This window comes from Geotrypetes seraphini, chromosome 7 (genome assembly GCF_902459505.1).
Source record: "Geotrypetes seraphini chromosome 7, aGeoSer1.1, whole genome shotgun sequence".
Lineage (NCBI taxonomy): Eukaryota > Metazoa > Chordata > Amphibia > Gymnophiona > Dermophiidae > Geotrypetes > Geotrypetes seraphini.
In genome coordinates, this window is record NC_047090.1 from 157203108 (window position 1) to 157226352 (window position 23245).

The 23245-nt window shown below is 44.3% G+C and overlaps 1 protein-coding gene across 3 annotated transcripts in view; it reads right to left on the bottom strand.

Moving 5' to 3' along the window:
* TDRD9 (tudor domain containing 9) overlaps window positions 1-23245 on the bottom strand; it is a 318134-nt gene that overhangs the window by 155284 nt on the left and 139605 nt on the right. For all 3 annotated transcript variants that reach the window (XM_033952909.1, XM_033952910.1, XM_033952908.1), the window contains 5 exons: window positions 11041-11138; window positions 6844-6975; window positions 5573-5738; window positions 5419-5482; window positions 3387-3450 (listed from right to left, as the gene is read on the bottom strand). In XM_033952909.1, coding sequence (XP_033808800.1) covers window positions 3387-3450; window positions 5419-5482; window positions 5573-5738; window positions 6844-6975; window positions 11041-11138 — 524 coding nt within the window. The remainder of the gene's footprint in view (window positions 1-3386; window positions 3451-5418; window positions 5483-5572; window positions 5739-6843; window positions 6976-11040; window positions 11139-23245) is intronic.

Consider the following 23245-nt stretch of genomic DNA (forward strand, 5'->3'; position numbering starts at 1 on the left):
GTTGTTTTTTGGGGGTTTTTTTTTCATTTTAGACTTCCTCCCCCTCCCTTTCCCCTTCCCGTCCCGCTTTTCCAACCCCCTTGCATCATCCGCTCCTTCTCCTGCGCGGGCCACCGGAGCAGAGAGGACGGGGCGGAGGGGGCTGCCGGCCGGGGCCGACGGAGAGGAGCTAGGCGGCTGGAGGAGTAGCAGCAGCCGCTGCCGATCACAGCCTCTGACCCGCCTTCGCCTTCTTATAGTTTTCTTCACCGATCCTTTGGAAAGCGGCCTGCAAGGTTCGCTACAGCGGCTGGCGAACCTCAGCAGGCCGCTTTGAAGAGGACCGGTAGCGGGAGGGAGGAGTCGCTGGCATACGCAGGCGCTGTGAGGACTGGCACAGAAGCACACCTCACGCCACCAGGACTCACGGACTTTCGACAGCGCATGCGTACTCTAGGGTTTTATTATTATAGACTAGTTATTATATTACAGGGTGCCCACAAAAACACGCCTTGATTTTAAATTGTTACAAAATCAAAATTTATTGGAATATGTTTAATCAAAATCTTGGTACTAGTGAGTGATCAATATTCAATACTCAAATTTACTCCACTATTTAAATTTAGAGAGCCCACTCTCAACGGAAGAAAAAGCCTCAGGTTTTCTAGGTAGGGCATAAATGCTCAAACCTCCTCCACCAACATCATCGGCAAAAAAACTTCCGGAGAGAATGTGCCTATTACCACAGTCTCCTCTAAGTGCAGGACTGAACTCGCTATTGCTTCCATTTGTGAGGAAACAAGTGTTATTTCAATTATAGCCAACGTTTCACGGTCTAGGACTGTTTCTTCAGGGCTTAAGATATTCCACTTTTCTCCACCACCTTTTCTGTGAAAATAAATCATATATACTATCTGTATCCACTTCACTCGCTCCAATACATATCTTGCAGAAGTTACAACCTTCAGACAATACAACGCGACAAAATGACCAGGTATTCCTCAAGTGGCCCCCGAGATCACCGGACATTACTGTTTGTAATTTTTTCCTTTGGGGGTACGTAAAAGACAGAGTGTACTTACCTTCACTACCCGCAACTATGGATGATCTGCAGGAACACATCATTACATTACATTGATGTCTTCTATCCCGCCGATACCTTTCAGTTCTAGGCAGTTTACAACAAGAAATTAGCCTGGGCATTCCCAGGGAAATTACAAGGTTGATAGCCATAGTATGCGTCGGGATCTGGGAATGGTTGATACGGTTTGGTTAGATCATTTGACAAATTTCTTGAATAGTATGGTTTTCAGTTTTTTCCTGAATGTTTTGTAGTTGGGCATCGTGGTCAGCAGATTTGAGAGGTGGTGGTCTATTTTTGCTGGTCTGGTGGCTAGTAGACCATCATATATTTTTTTGCTTTGTATGCCTTTGATTGGGGGGTGGGTAAAGTGTGCTTGAGTTCTCCATGGTCTGGATGTGTTTTTCCAGATTAGGCGGTTGTTCAGATAGCTTGGTCCATTTCCATTTAGAGCTTTGAATAGGGTGCAGTAGAATTAGTGTTGTATGCTATAAATGCGATCACGCCGGATATGCTTTGGAGAGTCTCGTCCAAGCTCAATTATCGCATCAATGTTAACAGGTGGGGCGCACATTAAGTGTATGTAATCAACAGATAACATATGAAACTTTATAAGTTGATGAAACTGTAGCTTCAAAGGTGAAAGAATATTCCAATAAATTTTGGTTTTGTAACCATTTAAAATCAAGTATAGTTTTTGTAGGCACCCTGTATTTTAATTCTGTGACAATTTATGTGTTTTAATTTATTTATATACTTATAGAAGTTATTTTATTATTGATGTTTTATATGTTTATTATTTATGTTTCTAAATCTCGACACTCCTGAGGGCAGCTTCAATAGCTGAAATAAAGATCTGTGTTGAGTCTGAATCTATAGACTTAGGTTTCTGTTCCATGGAGAGGGGCATTTTCAATAACGTGTCTAAGTCAGTGGTTCCCAAACCTTTCCTGGAGGACCACCAGCCAGTTGGATATTTGGGGATAGCTCTATTGAATATACATGAGAGATTTGCATATCACATCAATAAATTAAAGATTTCCTATGCAGACTGAAAGCACACAACATGCAATATCATCACTGCCAATGTTAATCATCAAGCTTCTTTGTAACACCCTAACCTGTTAAAGTTTTAGTTTAAAGACTATAGCTATGCCGTTGTGGCTTTTTAAAATATTATTTACTAAAGAAGTTAAACATAAGACAAAAACTTACAAAATAAAAAAGAGGCTAAGAAGTTTTACAGGAAGGTTTAAAAAATGCCCATTTTAAAAGAAATGATAGGTTAATCAAATTAGTATCTGTGAAAATGGAATTATTAATACATTACCATTTATATTTAGTCGGCATCGGTACATTTTTCCTGACCCTGACTTCAGTAACTCTAGAATTGCTTCCAAATCCACAGCCCTGCTTGTGGCAGATGCAATAACAATGGCATGTACAACCCTCCAGCATCATGCTCTCTTTAGAAAGACTTATGGGAGGAATCTGCACATATTGAAGACCAGGGCTTAAATTCATTTTTGAACACTCTGGAATACTGTTACATCTGCAACTAGCTGTTAAAACTGCCAGAGGTGAAAACAACATGTTCAGCCTTTGTAGGTCAAAGGAAAGCAGCGGCCTCACAAGCCCCACCCTTACCACAGCCCATATCATGCCTCCACTGCCAGATGAAACTACTGCCGGTAGTATTCACTACTTGTTTCCTAATAAACAGATCATGGCAGCAGAGGCCTGGCCCGTACAGTTTGGGCTCAGGCTGCCGGCAGTGATTCCTACATGCTGTCGGTGACTAACTGAAAGCCTTCCCTCCGATGCGTTTTGCATCAGAGGAAGGCATCCAGGTCAGCCACCTGCAGCATGTATGGACCGCTGCTGGCGACCTGAAGAAAAAATAGAAATGCTGCACAGGCTGGGGGGGGGGGGGGGGTTTGGGAAGGGAGGGGAAGAGATGCCTGCCCACTCTGAGCTCAGACCCACCCAAAATTGGCTGTCTGGCTATACCACTGCAGAAGGAAGCCCAGAAGAAAACAAGACTTCTATTCCCCCCATTCCCTAACAGCTGATCACAGCCAATGGGTCACAAGAGAAATCCAAAAGAATTATAATCTAGGAAGACCCAGCACATGCAAATTTATCTCACATTTAATCATTGTGTTCTCTGAAGGCTCAACTAGCTTCAGAGTCATTAGGACAGCTACGAGGCAAAGTTCTCTAATTATTTTTTTCTTCTTTCTGTGACGATATACCATCAAACTATCTAATAAGGTGAATGCCGCCACCCAGATATATTTTACCACTACATTTTTTCAATATTTACCTTAAAAGCATTCACAAGTGCAATGCAGTCACTCCTGCTGCTCCCTGAAAAAGACATTTTGTTCCTGTGTGCACATAAAGAAATACTTCAGGTATAGTCTGGGGGAGGACATAGAAGAGTGGTGCCTCCACCCCAACATTGCCTATAAGACTTCCTTATTCTATGCCTTCTCTAAAGAAAGAACATAAGAATTGCTGCTGCTGGGTCAGACCAGTGCCTTAACTGAGTCTAGCCTTACCTGCGTACGTTCTGGTTCAGCAGGAACTTGTCTAACTTTGTCTTGAATCCCTGGAGGGTGTAAGAGCATTCCAGATTTCTACCACTCTCTGGGTGAAGAAGAACTTCCTTACGTTTGTACAGAATCCATCTCCTTTTAACTTTAGAGAGTGCCCTCTCATTCTCCCTACCTTGGAGAGGGTGAACAACCTATCTTTATCTACTAAGTCTATTCCCTTCATTATCTTGAATGTTTCGATCATGTCCCCTCTCAGTCTCCTCTTTTCAAAGGAGAAGAGGCCCAGTTTCTCTAATCTCTTGCTGTACGGCAACTCCTCCAGCCCCTTAACCATTTTAGTCGCCCTTCTCTGGATCCTTTCAAGTAGTAGGCAAATGACATCTATGATCAGGTTTCTAACCTGGTGTTTTACAGGGACAGATCACTTCCCATTTCCTTGTTCTAGGCCTAGCTACCACCGATATCTTAGAAAAGTTACTTTTTATGTATCTGAATCTTATGCTCCCTAACTGAAATATTTTACTTTTAGCATAATTAATACATACTATTAAGCGTGGAAGGGCCACATCCAGGGCATACCCTTCCCCCCTTTTACTAAGCCGCAGTAGAGATTTCTACTGCGGCCAGTAGGGCTAAATGCTCTGATGTTCATAGAATTCCTATGAGTGTCGGAGCATTTAACGCTCTGGGCCGTGGTAGAAATATCTAAATATCTACCACGGCTTAGTAAAAGGGGGGGGGGTAATTTATAGATAGAAAGGAAGTGGGACTGTGAAGCTGGGAGCAGCTTAGGTAGGCCAGGAGCTGGCTTAGGGAGTAGTAACTGTTCTCTCTCTGCTCAAGGCACATTACCCCCCTTCCTCCTCTTTGCAGAGTGCTTGTAAGGGAGGGGACAGAGCAGAATGCCTGAAAATAAGTGCTAAAACTGTGCTCCAAGCCATTCCCCCACAAATTAAGCCACGGCCACATCACTGCGGTGTAGCGAAGGTGAGAGGTGCCTGGGCGGTGGCACCCCTCCCCTGCTCTTCTCCACCCCCAATCTCTGCCCCCACCTGCCATGCACGCACCGCTTCCCTTCTTCCATAACTCTGTAAGGTTCCTGGTGCGAACAGCAACCCCCAACCTGCTGGCACGCCAGCATCGGCTCTTCCTTTGACACCACTTCCTAGACACGGGTCTAGGAAGTGACATCAGAAGAGGAGCCGATGCTGGCTCGACAGTAGGTTGGGGATTGCTGCTCGCGCCAGGAACGTTACAGAGGTACGGGGAAGGGAAGCAGCATTTAAATGTGCATGCATAATCTTCAAGCTTCTCTATGGAATATTTGATCCTTTAGTCCCCTTATACTGGAATACCTTTAGATCTTGTCATTCGAGAAATACACAGAGATATAAGTTATCTTTCCCCTCCTAAATCTGTTGGGAAGCTTAGTTAATCTCTTGTCCTCAAGCTGGTAGAGATTTGGAATGGACTTCCCGACTCTATTAGACTGATAGGCCAGCTTCAACTATTTCGTAAAGCCCTGAAAACTCTGCTGTTCACACAATATTTAAACGGCTTCTCTCATGCTCCTCTTCTTATGTACTCTAGTCTTAATTACATGTGAACCGAGTCAAGCTCCGTTGGGAGATGACCTGGTATATAAATCGAAGATTAGACTAGACTAGGCATATGCGGCAGTGGGGGGATGGGGAAGGAGCGGGATGGCGTAGAGGAGGATAGGGCCTGCACCCTCACCCCTTACTACTCCACTGATAATGGATATTAATAAATGATCAATTAGTTAATATATCATACCTATATCCATCAAGATACTGCCTGTAAGGCATTGCAAAAAAATTCTTCAGAGACAGGGCTGCAGCTAGAGAAAGAAATGATAAAAAAATAAGACTGGATACTATTCAAGGGATATATTATTCAGAATATTATTAAGTTGTATTTCCCACTTTACCTATGATAAGGCATTCTTCCAAACATCCAAAGACATGTCCTAGAACGATAAGTTTACCGAGATACAGATCTACAGGTAGCTGTGCCAGCACTCTTCCTAGGAAGGTCAGCTCTCCATCATAGTGATTGTAGTCTTGACTAGTCCCGCTTACAGCAAGGGCTCCCACCTACACAAAACACAGTCAGGGTTACAGCAGGTTGGACTAGATTTCAAACTTACCTTTTTCTAAAGCAACATCTGTCAATTCTCTTTTTTCCATGAAAATTGTTTTATTAGATTTTCAACTTCAAAATACAAACTCCAAATAAATACAAACACAATCAACCATAACAGGTGTCCTCATTCCCTTGACTCCCAAGCTTTAGTATACTCCGTCTTTGATCCCTTCCCCCCTTAGAAAATTCTTGATTACCTTTGGACTCTTAGGCCTAGAATCTCAAAAAGTCATGTAAAAAAAAATTGGGTAGTGATTTAAAAAAAAATAAAAAAGTGAGTCATTCTCCAAAAAACATCCATGTAAATGAGGTTGGCGGAGAGTAGCGAAGACTCGCTAAATTTGCATGTGCCCATCGCTGGTGATAGCAATGGCACATGCACAGAATAAATGCAAAGAGAAAAAACAAAACAAAAAACACAACAGCAGGAGAGATGCCCACTCTCTCCTGCCACCAAGTGACTCCCCCACCAGCAGCGGGAGAGATCTCCACTCTCACCCGCCACCAAGTGACCCCCACCCCCCAGCAGCAGGACAGATGCATATTCTCTCCCACCGTCACGCAACCCCTCTCCCCAGCGTGACTCCAACAACCAGCACCCTCTCAATCTTTGATCTAGATGGCTGACCAGAGGGATGCCTATTTCGGCCAGCTGGCTTACCTCTTCAAAATGGGCCTTCCCCCTCCCTAGTGCATCTAGGGATGCATCGGGGAGGAGCCTGAGGCTCTGACTGGCCCAGTTTGTTTAAGGCCCCTCCTATGGGTGGGGCTTTAGGCTTCCGGACCAATGAGAACCTTAGGCTCCTTGACAAAGCATCTGGGGAGGGACCTAAAGCTGTGATAGGCGGGGCCTTAAACAGCCTGGGCCAATCAGAGCCTTGCTAGAACCAAAATATAATTACATTTTGCTGATCCCACTATGACTCAATATATAGCATGTTCTTCACTAGGATTATCTGAATAATATATTTTCATAGCGATACTTATTTTCATACATCCTAATAGAGGCAGAGACTTCTTGAATAAAGTCACCAAAATGAAAGATCAATACGTTACCTCTTTCAGCAGAAGGATGGTATGTTCAATGTCACTACTGCGTGGGGGAGAAAGAGCAGTGGCTAACAAAGCTCTTGGTTCCCCCATATCCAGCAGTTTTACTTTCAAGATCACACTTCCAAGTGGGCAACGCTGAAAAATAAAAATAGTCACATTTAACATACAAATTCCTCAAATTCCTCAGAACACATACCTTCATATTTTTAGTTTCCTTTTTTTTTTTTAAGTCACTCTCAAGACACATGGACTATTCAATCCCCCCCCACGTTAAAGTACAAAAAATATATTTCAGGTTTATTATTTTCCCCAGTATTTCCTTGAATTTACAAATGTTGGCTTTCAATTCTATACACAACTCTCGCTCTCTAGGGCCTCTTTCCTAGGTCCTGTCTCATTGGAAACTCATAAGAAGTCAACACAGTATTTAGTGGTTTCCAATTCCCAAACCAAAAGCCAAGTTATGCCATGACCTCCAGGGATGAAAATGGGGTACTGATGAGCCTCAATGCCACATCCAATGCTGTTTTTGCTGGGTCACCAGAAACAGGAGAACTAAACTGATCCTCTTCCCAGGGGACTGAATGTTAAGGGCCAGATTTTGCAGAGACCATTTCACACTGGCATATTCAAAATGCAATTAATACTGGATGTAAGATTTTGGCTCCAAGTTTATTATAAATCTACCATACTGCACTATGGGTAGAGACTTTCTAAGCGGTTTACATACTATTGCAGGAGGGCTGTCTGTGAGAAAAGGACATAAAAGTGTGAGGAAAGGGGTTAGAACTACAATATTCCTGACAGGATAGAGAGGAGGTAAACTACATAAGGATTGTTCTGTGTTAAGCCTGCTACAATCAAAGGTGGGAGAACAACAGAGATAAGTTATGTAAATGTGTCCTCAAAAAGAAAAGTCTTTAGTTCTGCCTTAAAGTATTCAAGCACTGTTATGAGTTGAAGGGATATCGGGAGGAAATTCCATAGTTGTGGGCCTTGGACAGAGAAAGCTGATTGCCCGTTGTGTTCATGTACAATAATCACAGTAAGTAGGGATGAGAAATTGTTACCAATTTAATTATCTGAGAGATCCTTAGGGGATGTAAGGAACGAGGCAGTGGTTAAGGTATGTGGGTTCTCAGCTGAGAGTTTTAAAAAGTCAAAAACAGTATTTTATATGTAATCCCTGTGGGATACAGGGAACCAGTGAGCCAAGGGATGATGTGATCAAATTTTTAGCGTTAGCTGTATTTTGAATTAGTTGTAGTCTGCAAAGATCTTTCTGCCTAACACCTGTGTATAAGGAATTACAGTAATCTATTTGTTGAATGATTAAAGAGTGGGTTAGGATACTGACTGCTCCCTTTCCTGATATCCCCTGGTTTCTGATCTTTACAGTTTATACCCACCCATCAATTGGAGGAAATGTTTTTTCACTCAGAGAATAGTTAAGCTCTGGAACGCGTTGCCAGAGGATGTGGTAAGAGCGGATAGCGTAGCTGGTTTTTAGAAAGGTTTGGATAAGTTCCTGGAGGAAAAGTCCATAGTCTGTTATTGAGAAAGACACAGGGGAAGCCACTGCTTGCCCTGTATCAGTAGCATGGAATATTGCTACATCTTGGGTTTTGGCCAGGTACTAGTGACCTGGATTGGCCACCGTGAGACCGGGCTACTGGGCTTGATGGTCTGACCCAGTAAGGCTATTCTTATGCTAAGCACCAATATCTGCCTTATCATTCCTTCTGTAATTCCCCTACCTGAGCACAGTGTATTGATGCCCCTTCTTGTCCAGTTTGTCTTTGACTAGATTACAAGCTCTTCTGAGCAGGGACAGTCTCATCTATGTTCTGATGTACAGCGCTGCATATGTCTAGTAGCACTATAGTTATACATTACTACATCACTTAAGGAACAAAGCTAGCACCCATGCGAAAAAGTAATTGCTCCCCAAATTTAATAATTAAGTTGCCCACTCTTAGCAACAATAATTGCAATAAAACACATCTTATAATTTGAAGTTAGCCCACTCTTCTTTGCAGAACTACTTTAAGGCATATACATTCAAAGGTTCTGAAATAACATTTCTACTGTGTGCAAGACAGGACTTTGACTAGGCCAGTCCAAAACCTGTTTTGTTTCTCCTCATCCACTGAGATATATGAGGGTCATTTCATAAATAATGCACACTATTTTATTTACGTGGGCTTTTTTTCCAAGTATTTCTTTGGTTCATAGACAACGGCGCGAAAGACAAAGGCGCGCCCGGACAATTGAGCGCAGCGCGGAGGCGCGCGCCGCTCTAAATGACTGTTTTTAGGGCTCCGAAGGGGGGCGTGGGGGGGAACCCCCCCACTTTACTTAATAGACATCGCGCCGGCGTTATGGGGGGTTTGGGGGTTTGTAACCCTCCACATTTTACTGTAAACTTAACTTTTTCCCTAAAAACAGGGGTTACAACCCCCCAAACCCCCCCACAACGCCCCCACAACGCAGCGCGATGTCTATTAAGTAAAGTGGGGGGGTTCCCCCCACACACCCCCATCGGAGCCCTAAAAACAGTAATTTAGAGCGGCGTGCGCCTCCGCGCTGCGCTCAATTGTCTGGGCGCGCCTTTGTCCCGGCGCGCTTTTGACCCGACACCATTTCTTTACAATCCTTCAATATAGTCTCCCTGTTTTGCAATGACTGAGTCCCAATGTCCGGGAAACTTCATTTATCCATCCAAGACACCGTCTTTGTTCAGTTGCCGAATGGCTCAGGTACCGGCGGAAGAAAGCTCTTCAGAGATGCAAAACGATGTCCACGCATTGGTTGTTCCAACTTTGGAAAAAGGTCGAAGTATGGTGGACTCGTGTCTGGACTGTAGGGAACATGAGGTAACACCTTCCAGCCGTATTTGCATAGTTTTTCAATGACGAGTGGAGAGCTCCATCTTCCCCACAACCAAAAACATTTCAATGAGCTCAATCAAAAGACAAACAAATGATGATTTTTGCTTATGATCATGAAGGCATCATCATCACAGACAAAGTTCCATGTGGAAGAAGTGTCACAGCAGTGTATCATCATGATTTTTTGCAAAAAATATGCACAAAAATGCACAAAACCTGACCTCAGTTGCTCTTGGCTGGGCCACTCATTCTTCACGACAGCGCTCGCCCACACATAGGGAATGTCGTCATTGAAAAACTACATGAATACGGCTGGGAGGTGTTACCTCATGCTCCCTACAATCCAGACATGAGTCCACCAGACTTCAACTTTTTTCCAAAGTTAAAACCACCTATGTGTGAACATCGTTTTGCATCTGTGGAAGAGCTTTCTTCCGCCGGAACCCGAGCCATTCGGCAACTGAACAGAAACAGTGTCTTGGATGGAATAATGAAGCTTCCTGGATGTTTGGACTCAGTCATTACAAAGCAGGGAGACTATATTGAAGGATTGTAAAGAAATACTTGAAAAAAAATAAAACATGTAAAAGTTTTTTTAAAAATATAGTGTGCATTATTTATGAAATGACCCTCGTAGATTTGATTTTTTGTTTTGAAGCCTCGTCTTACTGCATAACCCAATTATGCTTCAGGTTCCACTTCAGACTATACAGAGATGAGTAGACCTTCCTAAGAATTTTCTGGTTTCTTCAATAATGGTAAATTGTCATGTTTCCAAGGCAACAAAATAACCCTACACCACACTACCAATACCTTGTTTGGACTGTTGATATTATGTGATTACTGTGGAATGCTGAATTTACTTCATGCTACATGTAGTAGGATCTCTGTCATCCAAAAAGTTCCAATAGATCAGCATTCCAAAAGGTTTGGATGATCATCCATATGTGTTTCTGCAAATGTGAAACCAGCACTGCCGTTACTCTTGGACAGCATCGGTTTCCGCATTTCTACTCTTCCATGAATCCTATTTTGCCCATTCTCTCTCTTATTGTGGATTCATGAACATATACTTTAATTGAGGCTAGAGAAGCCTACAGTTCTTTCGATGCTCCTCTAAGATGTTTTGTGACTACCCAGATAAGTTGTCTGTGTCCTTGGAGTAATTCTTCTGTTGGGGGGGGGGCACTCCAGGGAAGACTCACCGATGTTCTAAATCGTCATCAATCATAAAACCCTAAAGCACTTCTAATGCTGTAAGCACTTCTAATGCTGTAAGCAAACATTTATTATGGAGCTAGATACCAACCAACATCTCAGGCACCATATTCTCTGGTATGTAGTCCCTCCAGAAGGCCTTTGATACAAGCCTATAGCAGTATCCCTTAGAGACACGTCCAGCACGCCCTAAATACAAAAACATAAGCTTTGTATAAGCTAATTTGTTCAGCAACAGCCAACTAGGTACTTAAACATAAATCTGATAACACAATAATAGCATTATATTTTTTAATTCTCAATGGACTGCAAACAAACAGTACAGTAAGAGAATACCTGTAGGAGTCCCACAGATCTCTTCCCCACCATTCCTCCTGTCAAAATCACCTATCCCACCAAATTGAGTAGGTGCAGCCTCAAATGCGAGGTTGAGGACGTCCAAGTCACGATTGGATGTTAGTGGCCCAACTCCCCAAATTACCCAGCAGACACACACTTTCCAGAAGACCCCAACATCCAACAGTATAGTTTCCTATAAGACAAACACCTCCAGTCATATATTTGTATCTGTTAAGTAGCTCTGTATGGGAGCAAATTGCTTCCCCACAAATAAGTGGGTCGAGCTAATACTCATGCTGCGTAGTAACCTACATTTGCAGACAAGCTGCATAGTCTAGGAGAGTGCATATGTTAGCGCAAACTGTAGTCATTTAAATAGCTACCCAAGTCACCCGAATACACGGGCCCCCATTCCTTTACTACATGTGGACCAGCCGCTATGCCCACCCAGACAAACGGGAGGGCAAAGGTACCTGAAATGGTCTAATATTTTCTATACAGGGTAGAGCAGCACAAAGCGTTGTTTTCGGTTGTTAGAGTTCAGCACAAATTGGAGTAAACTGGTGCCGCTTTTCCAACAGCGTCATCGAATAGTCTTGAAATATGTGTACAGTGTCACCTTCAAAGGGAGTCTTTCTTTTGTTAATGCATCTTCAATAATGCTGCCTGGGCGTAGTTGTGGATTTTAGTAATTACAGCACGTGGACATTGCCAATCCTCTTGTTTTTTACCCAAGAGGTGGGTTCATTCAAAACTCACCATCAGGGAGAGGCAGTTCCATCCTTAGGCAGTGATCTAGGGTTGGTAGTAGCTTTGCATCCAAGACAGTTTCGGGCAGGCCGATGAAGCGCAGATTGTCCCTGCGAGAGCAATTTTCTACGTCTTCAAGCTTCTCGGCCTATAACTGAAGCTGCTCTCACAAGGTGGATAAATCCGTCGATGCTGTGCCTGTTACTTCCTCGACCGTTGCTACGTGAGATTCCATTTCTACAGTTCGTTGTATCATTTCAGCAAGCAGCAACTCAAGATTATATAACTGGCCAGAGAGTTGGACAAATCGGGGTTCCAAGGCCTGTACTAAGCAGAAGAAAGCACAGCAATGTGTTAAGAAGTGAGCGGATGGAGAATGCAGGACATATGTTTCTATATATTGTGCTGGGGCTATAGATCTCCTGATGGATATTAGAGGATCCAATGGGGGCTGATGGGGTTCAGGACCCTGGAGCTCAGCAGAGACATGTCTTGCTCACTCAGTATATCAGATCCTCGGTCCATCATGTCCAGCGATCCGCATACACGGAGGCCCTGCCAGGTGTACACCTGGTGTAATTTTTAGTCACCCATATCCTTCTATGCCTCTTGTAAGGAGATGTGCATCTAGTTTGCTTTGATATGAAATTTTATTTTAATTTTCTTACATGTAACCTGCAACCCCATAAGTTTTCAAAGCACAGTACACTTGGGTACAGTAGGGAATTTTTCTGTCCATGGAAAACTCACAGTCTAGGTTTGTAGCTGAGGTAATGGAAGGTTAGGTGACTTGCCTTTTTGCAGATGATGCAAAGATTAGTTGGCACCACAGAGAGAAAGAAAAGCATTCAGAATTCAGAAACTTGGGCTAATGCTTGGCAGTTAAATTAAGGTTTTAATGTGAAGAAATGTAGAATGATATTTGGAGTGCAGAAATCCAAATGAGCTGTATGCGATCGGAGGCAAGAAGCTGAATGGAAGATTAGGTTCATACCTTTGGTAATCTTCTTTCTGTTAGTCCCTGTAGGATTCCATATGCTAGGGGGCTCATTTTCAAAGCACTTAAGACACATATAAGAACATAAGAACATAAGCAGTGCCTCCGCCGGGTCAGACCATAGGTCCATCATGCCCAGCAGTCCGCTCCCGCGGCGGCCCAAACCTGTCTGAATCACCAGAAGGGGCCCCCTTGCCACCTTGGTGCACCTTTCCCATTGAAGTCCTATCTTCCCATCGAAGTCCTAACCCTCCGGTCTTGCACATGCACGACCTGGTCGGGTTTCTATACTTATTTCCTGGATACTTCTCTCAGTATCCCACGATCCCTTTATCCTTCAGGAATCCGTCCAATCCCTGTTTGAATCCCTGTACCGTACTCTGCCTGACCACTTCCTCCGGTAGCGCATTCCAAGTGTCCACGACCCTTTGGGTGAAAAAAAACTTCCTTGCATTTGTCTTGAACCTGTCTCCCTTCAGTTTCTCCGAATGCCCCCTCGTACCTGTTGTCCACTTTAGTCTGAAGAATCTGTCCCTATCCACCCTCTCTATGCCCCTCATGATCTTGAAGGTCTCTATCATATCTCCCCTGAGCCTCCTTTTTTCCAGAGAGAAGAGCCCCAGCCTATCCAACCTCTCGGCGTATGGGCAGTGTTCCAGCCCTCTTATCAGTTTCGTTGCTCTCCTTTGGACTCTCTCAAGTACCGCCATGTCCTTCTTGAGGTATGGCGACCAATACTGAACGCAGTATTCCAGATGTGGACGCACCATCGCTCAATACAATGGCATGATGACTTCCCGCGTCCTGGTTGTGATGCCCCTCTTTATGATGCCCAGCATCCTGTTGGCTTTTTTCGAGGCTGCTGCGCACTGTGCAGATGGCTTCAGTGATGCATCCACCAGCACACCCAAGTCTCTCTCAAGTCTGCTGTCTCCCAATAATGCCCCCCCGAATTTGTAGTTGAACAACAGGTTCTTTTTCCCTATATGCATGACCTTGCATTTTTCCACGTTAAAGCGCATTTGCCATTTGTTTGCCCAGTCTTCCAGCTTCTCCAGGTCCCTTTGCAGGTCCTCACACTCCTCCCTGGACCTAACTCTGCCGCACAGTTTGGTATCATCTGCAAATTTTATAACCTCGCACTTTGCCTCCGTTTCCAGGTCATTGATAAATATGTTGAAGAGTAACGGCCCCAGCACTGATCCCTGTGGCACACCGCTTGTGACTCCCCACCAGTCAGAATATTGGCCCTTTACTCCAACCCTCTGCAGTCTACCCGACAACCAGTGCTTGATCCATCTGTGCACATCCCCTCCCACCCCGTGGTTCCACAGCTTCCTAAGCAGCCTTTCATGTGGCACCTTGTCGAAAGCCTTTTGAAAATCGAGGTAAATGATGTCAATGGGTTCCCCATTGTCCACCCGACTGCTTATTCCCTCAAAGAAGTACAGAAGGTTCGTTAAGCACGACCTTCCCTTACAGAATCCGTGCTGGCTTGTTCTCAGTAGGCCATTTCTCTCGATGTGCTCACAAATGCCGTCCTTGATCATAGCTTCCACCATCTTCCCTATAATAGAAGTCAGGCTCACCGGCCTGTAGTTCCCGGGGTCACCCCTCGATCCCTTCTTGAAGATAGGTGTGACATTCGCCAATTTCCAGTCCTCTGGTACCTCTCCAGTTTTCAAGGATAGGTTGCAAACATGCTGGATTGTGCCCGCTATTTCTTGTCTTAGTTCCTTCAGAACCCTTGGGTGGATCCCGTCCGGGCCCGGTGATTTGCCGCATATTAACCTGTCTATCAGTTTGAGGACATCCTCCTTACTTACCTCTATGTGCTCCAATTTTTCGGCCTGTTCCCCACTCGTGAGCTCCTCTGAGTCCGGTATATTAGATGTGTCTTCTCTCGTGAAAACCGACGAGAAGAACGCGTTCAACCTCTCAGCTACCTCTTTATCCTCCTTAATCACTCCCTTCCTATCCCCATCGTCCAACGGCCCTACCTCCTCTCTCGCTGGTCGCTTCCCCTTTACGTAACTGAAGAATGCCTTGAAGTTTTTCGCCTCCCTGGCCAGCCCCTCTTCGTATTCCCCTTTTGCTTTTCTAACCTCTCGGTGGCATTCCTTTTGGCATTTCCTGTGCGTCTGGTGATTTTCCTCCGTTGGGTCCTTTTTCCATCTCCGGAAGGATACTTTTTTGTCATTTATTGCCCTCTTTACTTCAGCTGACATCCAAACCGGGTCCTTTGACCGCTTGTTCTTGCAGCCTTTCCTGAAACTGGGGACGTACATTCTTTGTGCTTCCTGCAGGGTGTCCCTGAATAGGGTCCAGGCGCTTCCTACAGTCTCCATCCTAAAGATGTTTCTGAGCTTCCTCCCCACCATTTCCCTCATAGCAACATAGTTCCCTTTCCTGAAGTTGAGCGTGGTTGTAGCGGTCCTCCTTACTATGGGTGTCCCCCTTTCTAATGTGAATCTGATCGCGCTGTGGTCACTGTTGCCTAGTGGTCCTCCCACTTCTACCCCTCTTGCAGGCCCCCCCAATCCGTTTAGGATGAGGTCAAGAGTAGCACCCCCTCGTGTTGGTTCCGTGACCAGTTGCTCCATGAAGCAGTCCCTCACAGCTTCTACAAATCCTGTTTCCCTAGTGCAGTTGGAGTGACCCGTACTCCAGTCTATCCCCGGGTAGTTGAAGTCCCCCATCACTGTTACACTTCCAGTCCTGCATTCCTGTCTCAGTTCAGCTTCCAAGTCGTCTCCGACTCCTTCTGGCGTACCAGGTGGGCGATAGTACAGCCCCAGTTTTATGCCTGCACCCTTGTTTCTCGGCAATTTGACCCATAGCGATTCCAGCCCCTCTGCCTTCGTTGCCATATCCATCTTGACCATAGGTTTTAATGGTACTTTTTGTGTCTTGAAAATAAGCCTCTAAGTGTTCAATCCCAACCTGCAATCCAGGAGTTGCAGAAATCCAACACTTTTCTCCTCCCCTTTAGACTGAAACACCTCCCCTTTAGACTGAGAGCTAGAAACATATCCAGGTGAGTCCAAAAGCCAAGCAACATACCTAAACAAATCCAGAACAAGGGGGTATGGGGAAAGATCCCCAGCAACATAAACAATTTCTGAACTGGTCTGCTCCGCAAAACATGAACAAGCGATAAACAGGCACAAAGGAAACCTAGAAAAAGCATTGAGGAACAATGTAGAATTAATCTGCTCTGTGCAATGAGCACCCACAGGAGACAGCCTTCAGTTAAGCATACTCACAGAAGTGGAAAACTCCCCACAGAATCTGGCAACTGGCTGGAAAATCTTCAAGCCTATAAGAATAATAATCGAGGCAGAAAGAAGCAGGCTATTCCAAACCACTGAGTGTACACAGAGAGGGCGGGTCGTTTGGAATCCTACAGGGGCTAACAGAAAGATTATCGAAAGTAAAAACCTAATCTTCCATTCTGTTACATCCCTTCTGGATTCCATATGCTAGGTGACATACCAAAGCAATGGTAGCATCTAGGGAGGGACAGAAGAGTCTGCCCTCAAAACAGAGGTCCCAAAAGAGGTATGAAGAGAGGACCAAGTAGCCGCCCTGCAAATTTCATTGGGATGAATCATGTGAGACTCTGCTCATGACACAGCAACACTTCTAGTCAAGTGGGCTTTAAGTGAAACCAGCTGCTGCTCGCCACATGTGATGTAAGTCACTGAAATAGCCTTTGAAATCTATCAAGTGATCGAGGACTTGGATGCCAGACGACCAAGGCGAGGCACAGCAGTCAGGACAAAAAGGTGATCAGACTGCCTGAAATCATTAATCCTCTCCAAATAGTGAAGCAAGACTCTCCTGACATCCAACTTGCGCAAGATCTGATCCTTCCGTTCCAAGCCTGTGGAATGAAAAGCAGGCAAAAATAAACAAAACCTAAAAAAACAGCGATTTGGGGTCTGGGGAAGAGGGAGACCTAAACCCTACCCTCAGAAACTGTGAAAAACTACTTTTAAATCGTTTAACAAACCATCCCCTGAAGTACACCTGAAGTTCCCATAGGAAATAATGGAGGTTTACTCACAGTTCTGCAGTGCCTTGCCTGTCAGTTTTAACAGCAGTAGAAAGGAGGAAAAGGATTCTGCATTTCAGAAACAGCTCCAAATGGACCAGTTTGAAGATCTTTGGACTGCCAGTCAGTCGAACACCAACTGTGACCTCCGCCCCCATGGATCTTTGACACGCGGTTGGGGAAGTAGCCTGTGCCTTGAAACTTCTGGGGGGGAGGGGGTGTTTCGCTCCATAAGCATTCAGCCTGCGCTTAAAACCCGTGACAAGGTCAGTGGGCATACAAACTCCCAGGGGAAGGAACTCTGAGTCTAAAAAGGGTGGAACACAATAGGCAGGCTCCACAGATCCACCAGAGTTTCCCTGTGAAGCAGCAGTACGGCTCTGCGGGACTACATCCTTTTCTCCGACAGGGGACAACCGGAAGAGGTCTCAAGGCATTGAAGCCACCAAACAAAACAAACTTGGAAGCGAAAAAAAATAAGAAAAGCAGAACTATTATCATTTTAAAAACTTCTGCATGGATTGCTTGCAGAAATTGAAACTGGATGTTTCTAGGGGGAGGAGCATGTGGATGTTTCAAAGGGGGAGGAGCATGTGCTCAGAAAAGTGTTGGATTTCTGCAACTCCTGGATTGCGGGTTGGGACTGAATAATAATAATAATAATAACAACTTTATTTTTCTATACCGCCATAGTCAAACTGACTTCTAGGCGGTTCACATAGAAAGAAGGCTGGACAATCAGCGAATTACAAAATGCAAGAAGGAAGTTACATCATGAATTGGAGAAGCATGGGGAAAGAATACATGAGAGAAGAAAGATGTTACATAATACAATGGGGTTATAAGGGGAAGAAAAAAAAAATACCTGAGAGGTGATCTAATTAAGCAAGGAATTTGCCAAATAGAACGGTTTTAATTGATTTTCGGAATGTGTTGTAGGTCTGTCTGGCTTTATTTATGTGGTTTCCCAGCCAGTATTGCTGTCTGTTTGCTTGGAACATGAAGGTTCTGTCTGGGAAGGATCTGTATTTGCAGCCTGTGATCTTTGGGTATGCAAAGATGTTTTTGTTTCTGGTTGTACGTGTGGGGTTGTGTAGAGTGAAGTGTGTTTGCAGGTAGGAAGGTGCTAGGCCCCAGACTTGTTTGAAGCAGATACAAGCAAATTTGAACAGTATTCGCGCCTCTACAGGTAGCCAGTGTAATTTCTTGTAACACCTATCGTATGGAATCCGGAAGGGACGTAACAGAATAAGACCTTGGAGTGACAATACCTGGATAATCTCAAGGTGGCAAACTAATGTGTCAAGGCCAGAAAGGTTTGGTTGCACAGAGAGGGGCAAAACCAGCAGAAAAGAGGTGATAATGCTCCTCTATATGTCCTTAGTGAGACCTCACATGGTGTACTGTGTTCAGGTTTGGAGACTGTATCTTGCCAGCAATATAAAAAGACTTGAGGCTGTTCAGAGGAAAGTGGCTAAATTGGTATGGTGTCTGCACCAGAAGAGACAGAATAGACCTGAAGAAAGTGTATACCCTAGAGGAGATGACAAGACAGGGAGACATCTTTCAAATATTTAAATTCTGTATCACATTAATGAACAAACCAACCTTTCCTGAAAATGGGAGCCTACACAGAACTAGAGGGCATGAAATGAAAGTAAATGGAGGGAAAGGGTGGTAGATATCTAGAGTGCTCTTCTGAGGAGGCGAAGGTGACAAAAATAATAACAGAATTCAAAAAGGTATGCAAAACATGGATGACCCCTGTATGGCAAGAGGATAGCATAAAAGTAAAGAGTATTTCCACTCAAAGCAAAAATGTAAGTGATTTTCATACTTTAAGAAAAGGTAAAGAATGGCATATCCTGCAAGGGGTGGAAGTTACAACCCTAAAAGCAAAAAGCAGTGCAACTTGCATGGCTTTTGACATAATAAATACACAAGACATATACACTGGATGTCCTGTGTATAATAAATCTCTCTTGTTCAGACTCATTACAAATTTCCTGAAAGTAAGACTCGCTAGGTACCGCTCTGGAATAAAAGCTGGGAACCAGGAAAGACAAACAGAACCCGAGATAAAGCAAATCCTCATTAAAGATAAATCTTGCTAAACCTGGCTGAAAACAGAGAAAACCCTTTACTAAATCCAACCAGAAAGAAGTAACTTAAGAACTTCCATTCCACCTTTAAAGAAACATCCATCAAAGAAGATTAGAAGCTAATCCAGCTGACTGATGAAAGCCATTGCAAAGATCATAAAATGAAAGCACTGCTAGACTTCAAATTTATTTTCTTTTGTAGTCATTTCAGAAACGTTTATGTCCCACTAAGGTCAGGGATCTCTCTGGCATCATAGGTAGCCTTCACAGCTGTGTAATAATCTTCAAAACTACACAATCCTGTATCTCTTACACCAGATACAACAGAGAGGTGGAGTTTAGTGGTTAAAGCAGCAGTGAGTAACTTAGCCATTCAATGCCCCAGATATAAAATTAGACTAAGCCTTCTGGGAGGACAGAGAAGTATTTACAATACCCAAATGGAACTTGCCCTGAACTACTACCAAATACATGAGCCAGATTCCCTCCCCCCCAAACAAACAAAAGCAAAAAAAAATTCACAGAACAAGAGGTAGTTTTAAATACTGGATTCACCACATTACATTTTTCCTCCATAAGGTAATAAACAGAAATAAAACAAAAAAGAAAAGAAAATAGTACCTCTTTATTGGACTAAATACATCTTGTGATGAGATTTCGAAGGTAAACTTTCTTTTTTATATCAGATATATGAAACTCGCCTACAGTCAGCCAAGATTGTTGAGCCAAAGATCCTCAGGGTCTATCAGGATAAAAAGATTATCATCCACAAAAAGCAAAATCTTTGACCCAGATGGACCACAGGGAACATCCACAACCCGTGCGTAGCTGTGAACAACCTGTGCCAAAGGTTCCATGGTAAGAACAAAAAGTAGAGGAGACAGAGCGCAGCCCTGCCTTGTGCCTCTATGAAGTGTGAATGGGAAGTGCCATTAATTTTAAGATAGGCTAGAGCAGTAGTTCCCAACCCTGTCCTGGAGGACCACCAGGTGAATCAGGTTTTCAGGTTAGCCTTAATAAATATGCATGAGAGAGATTTGCATATAATGGAAGTGAGAGACATGCAAATCCGCTCCATGCATATTCATTAGGGCAATCCTGAAAACCCGATTGGCCTGGTGGTTCTCCGGGACAGAGTTGGGAACCACTGGGCTAGAGGATCAGTGTAAAGCAAATGAACCCAATGCAAAAAGGGCTCTAAAAGCCCAACTTGTTCAAAACACTAAACAGAAAGGGCTAGGAGACAGAGACAAATGCTTTCTCTGCATCTAATGACAGCAACAACATAGGTCTACCCCTTACCCAAGCCTGATGGCAAGTGCAACTAATATCAAATGGATGCCTCCCATTCACAAAACCAGCTTGGTCCTCATGAACCAAGGTAGACAAAATGTGCTGCAAGCTTACTAATATTTTAGTAAGAATATTTATAGCCTGTGTCCAAAAGTGAACTAGGCCTATAAGAACTACAGAGGAGGTTGCTTGGTTTTTAGAGGAATGCAACTGTAGTAAAGCGCAAGTAATATGGAAGTTCAGTCTCAGTCTTAAGTTCCTTCAAAACTATACATAACAAAGGAGCCAAATGAGTGGCAAAGCATTTATAAAATTTATTGAAGCAGCCATCAAGGCCTGGGGCTTTGCCATTTGGCAGGTCATGGATAGCCTAGAGCACAGTTCTTAAACCGCCGGTCCACGGACCGGTGCCAGTCCGCAAAAAAATATTGCCGGTCCGCGAAGGATTCAGGTCCCTGCCGCAGCAAAAAGTGCCGGCATCAGCTGACTTGCAACTTCCTGTTGCCGTCACTATGCCGGCACTCCTGCCTTCCACCTCCTACTCCTGCCGCGTGTCTCCGCACCCCCAGACAAGCAGGGGCAGCTCTGTGTACTTTTAACTTCGGCACACAGCTGCCCCTAAGCAGTATTTTAGCTGCGGTTTCATGAGGCAGCCTCAGGGTCTTTGGTAGGCCGGCTCGTTTCGATGATGCGATGTGGGCCGGCCTACCAAAGGCCCCGAGGCTGCCTCATGAAACTGCGGCTAAAATACTGCTTAGGGGCAGCTGTGTACCAAAGTTAAAAGTACACAGAGCTGCCGCTAGCCTACATAGAGGAAAAATTTGCTGGAGAGGGAAGGAGGGAAGGGAGTAGGGGTGCTCCTGGACAAGGGAGGGGAAGGGGCTACTGCTGACAGGGGAGAAGGGAAAGGGAAGGGATGAGAATTACTGTTGGATAAGGGGAGGAGAAAAGGGAGAAGGGGTACTCCTGGACAAGGGAGGGGAAGAGACTACTGCTGACAGGGGAGAAGGGAAAGGGAAGGGACGAGAATTACTGTTGGATAAGGGGAGGAGGAAAGGGAGAAGGGGTACTCCTGGACAAGGGAGGGGAAGGGGTTACTGCTGACAGGAGAGAAGGGAAAGGGAAGGGACGAGAATTACTGTTGGATAAGAGGAGGAGGAAAGGGAGAAGGGGTACTCCTGGACAAGGGAGGGGAAGGGGGTACTGCTGACAGGGGAGAAGGGGAAGGGCCGAGAATTACTGTTGGATAAGGGGAGGAAGAAAGGGAGAAGGTACTGCTGGACAGGGGAGGAGGAACATTGGAAGGAAACAGCTGACAGGGAGATTAGAGGAGGGGAAGGAGTCAGGATGGAATGGAGAGATCAGATGAGAGAAAGGGAAGAGACAGAGGAATGACAAAGTAGAAAGAGATTGATGCTGGGAAGGGGGGTCAGATGAAAAATAAGGAAAGAAGGACAAAGATGCTAGATCTGGTGTAGGAGAGAGGGGCATAGAAAGAATGCAGATACCATATGGAAGGGGGAGGGGTAGAGGGCAGACAGTGGATGGAAGAGGCAGATGCTGGATTGAAGAGACAGAGGGCAGACGCTGGATGGAAGAGAGTGAAAAGAAGATGAAAGCAGAAACCAGAGACGACAAAAGGTAGAAAAAAATAATTTTATTTCTATCTTGTGATTAGAATATATCAGATTTAAAATATGTATCCTGCTAGAGCTGATGTTAGACATAACTGGGGAGTGCAAAGCCCAGGCAGTGTGTCTTTAGCTTCCAGCTGGCTTAGGGCTCTCTCTGACCAGGAGGCAGTTGCCCTAGTTCCACTCCCCTAACACCATTCCTGCCATGTGTGACTGTGGTATTCTGTTAGCATGATATTTGTGTAGCATTCTGTAATAATTTGGCTTATTCAATTTTCTTGATAGTAGAGGGGATATATGTGAAGGGGAGGGGAGACGGGGGTTTTGTTGATCCTTGCCCTGTATTATTTATATTTATAAAATGACAATTGTACAGAATATTGTTTCTTTTTATACTTTAATAAAATATGTTCAATATAAAATCATAACTATTTGAGGCTTGTGCGGATGGGATTAGATGGTTAACGGGACCGAGCTCGCGGGGATGGGGTGGCAATGGGGTTTTTTTAAATTTCAGTCTTATTAGTTTGCCGGTCCACGAAATAATTATTTTATTTCCGCCGGTCCATAGGTGTAAAAAGGTTGAAGAACACTGGCCTAGAGGACTTCCTCCTTGTCTATGGGAGCAGACAACGCTTGAACCACTGTTTCTGCCAACTAAGGCAGAGGTATGCCCTACAGATATTAAATGCTTGATTGGAAAGCAATCACAGCTATATAATGTCTTATAATAACCTAAGAAGACATCATGAATTGCTAATATAACAGTATAAATATAGTAGATGACAGCAGATAAAACCCGAATGGTCCATCCAGTCTGCCCAACCTGATTCAATTTAATTTTTTTTTTCTTCTTCTTAGCTATTTCTGGGCAAGAATCCAAAGCTCTGCCCAGTACTGTGCTTAGGTTCCAACTACTGAAATCTCCATCAAAGCTCACTCCAGTCCATCTACACTCTCCCAGCCATTGAAGCCCTCCCCAGCCCATCCTCCACCAAACGGCCATATACAGACACAGACCATGCAAGTCTGTCCAGTATGGCCTTAGTTCTTCAATATTTACTATTATTTTCTGATTCTACATCATCTGTGTTCATCCCACGCTTTTTTGAACTCCATCACCG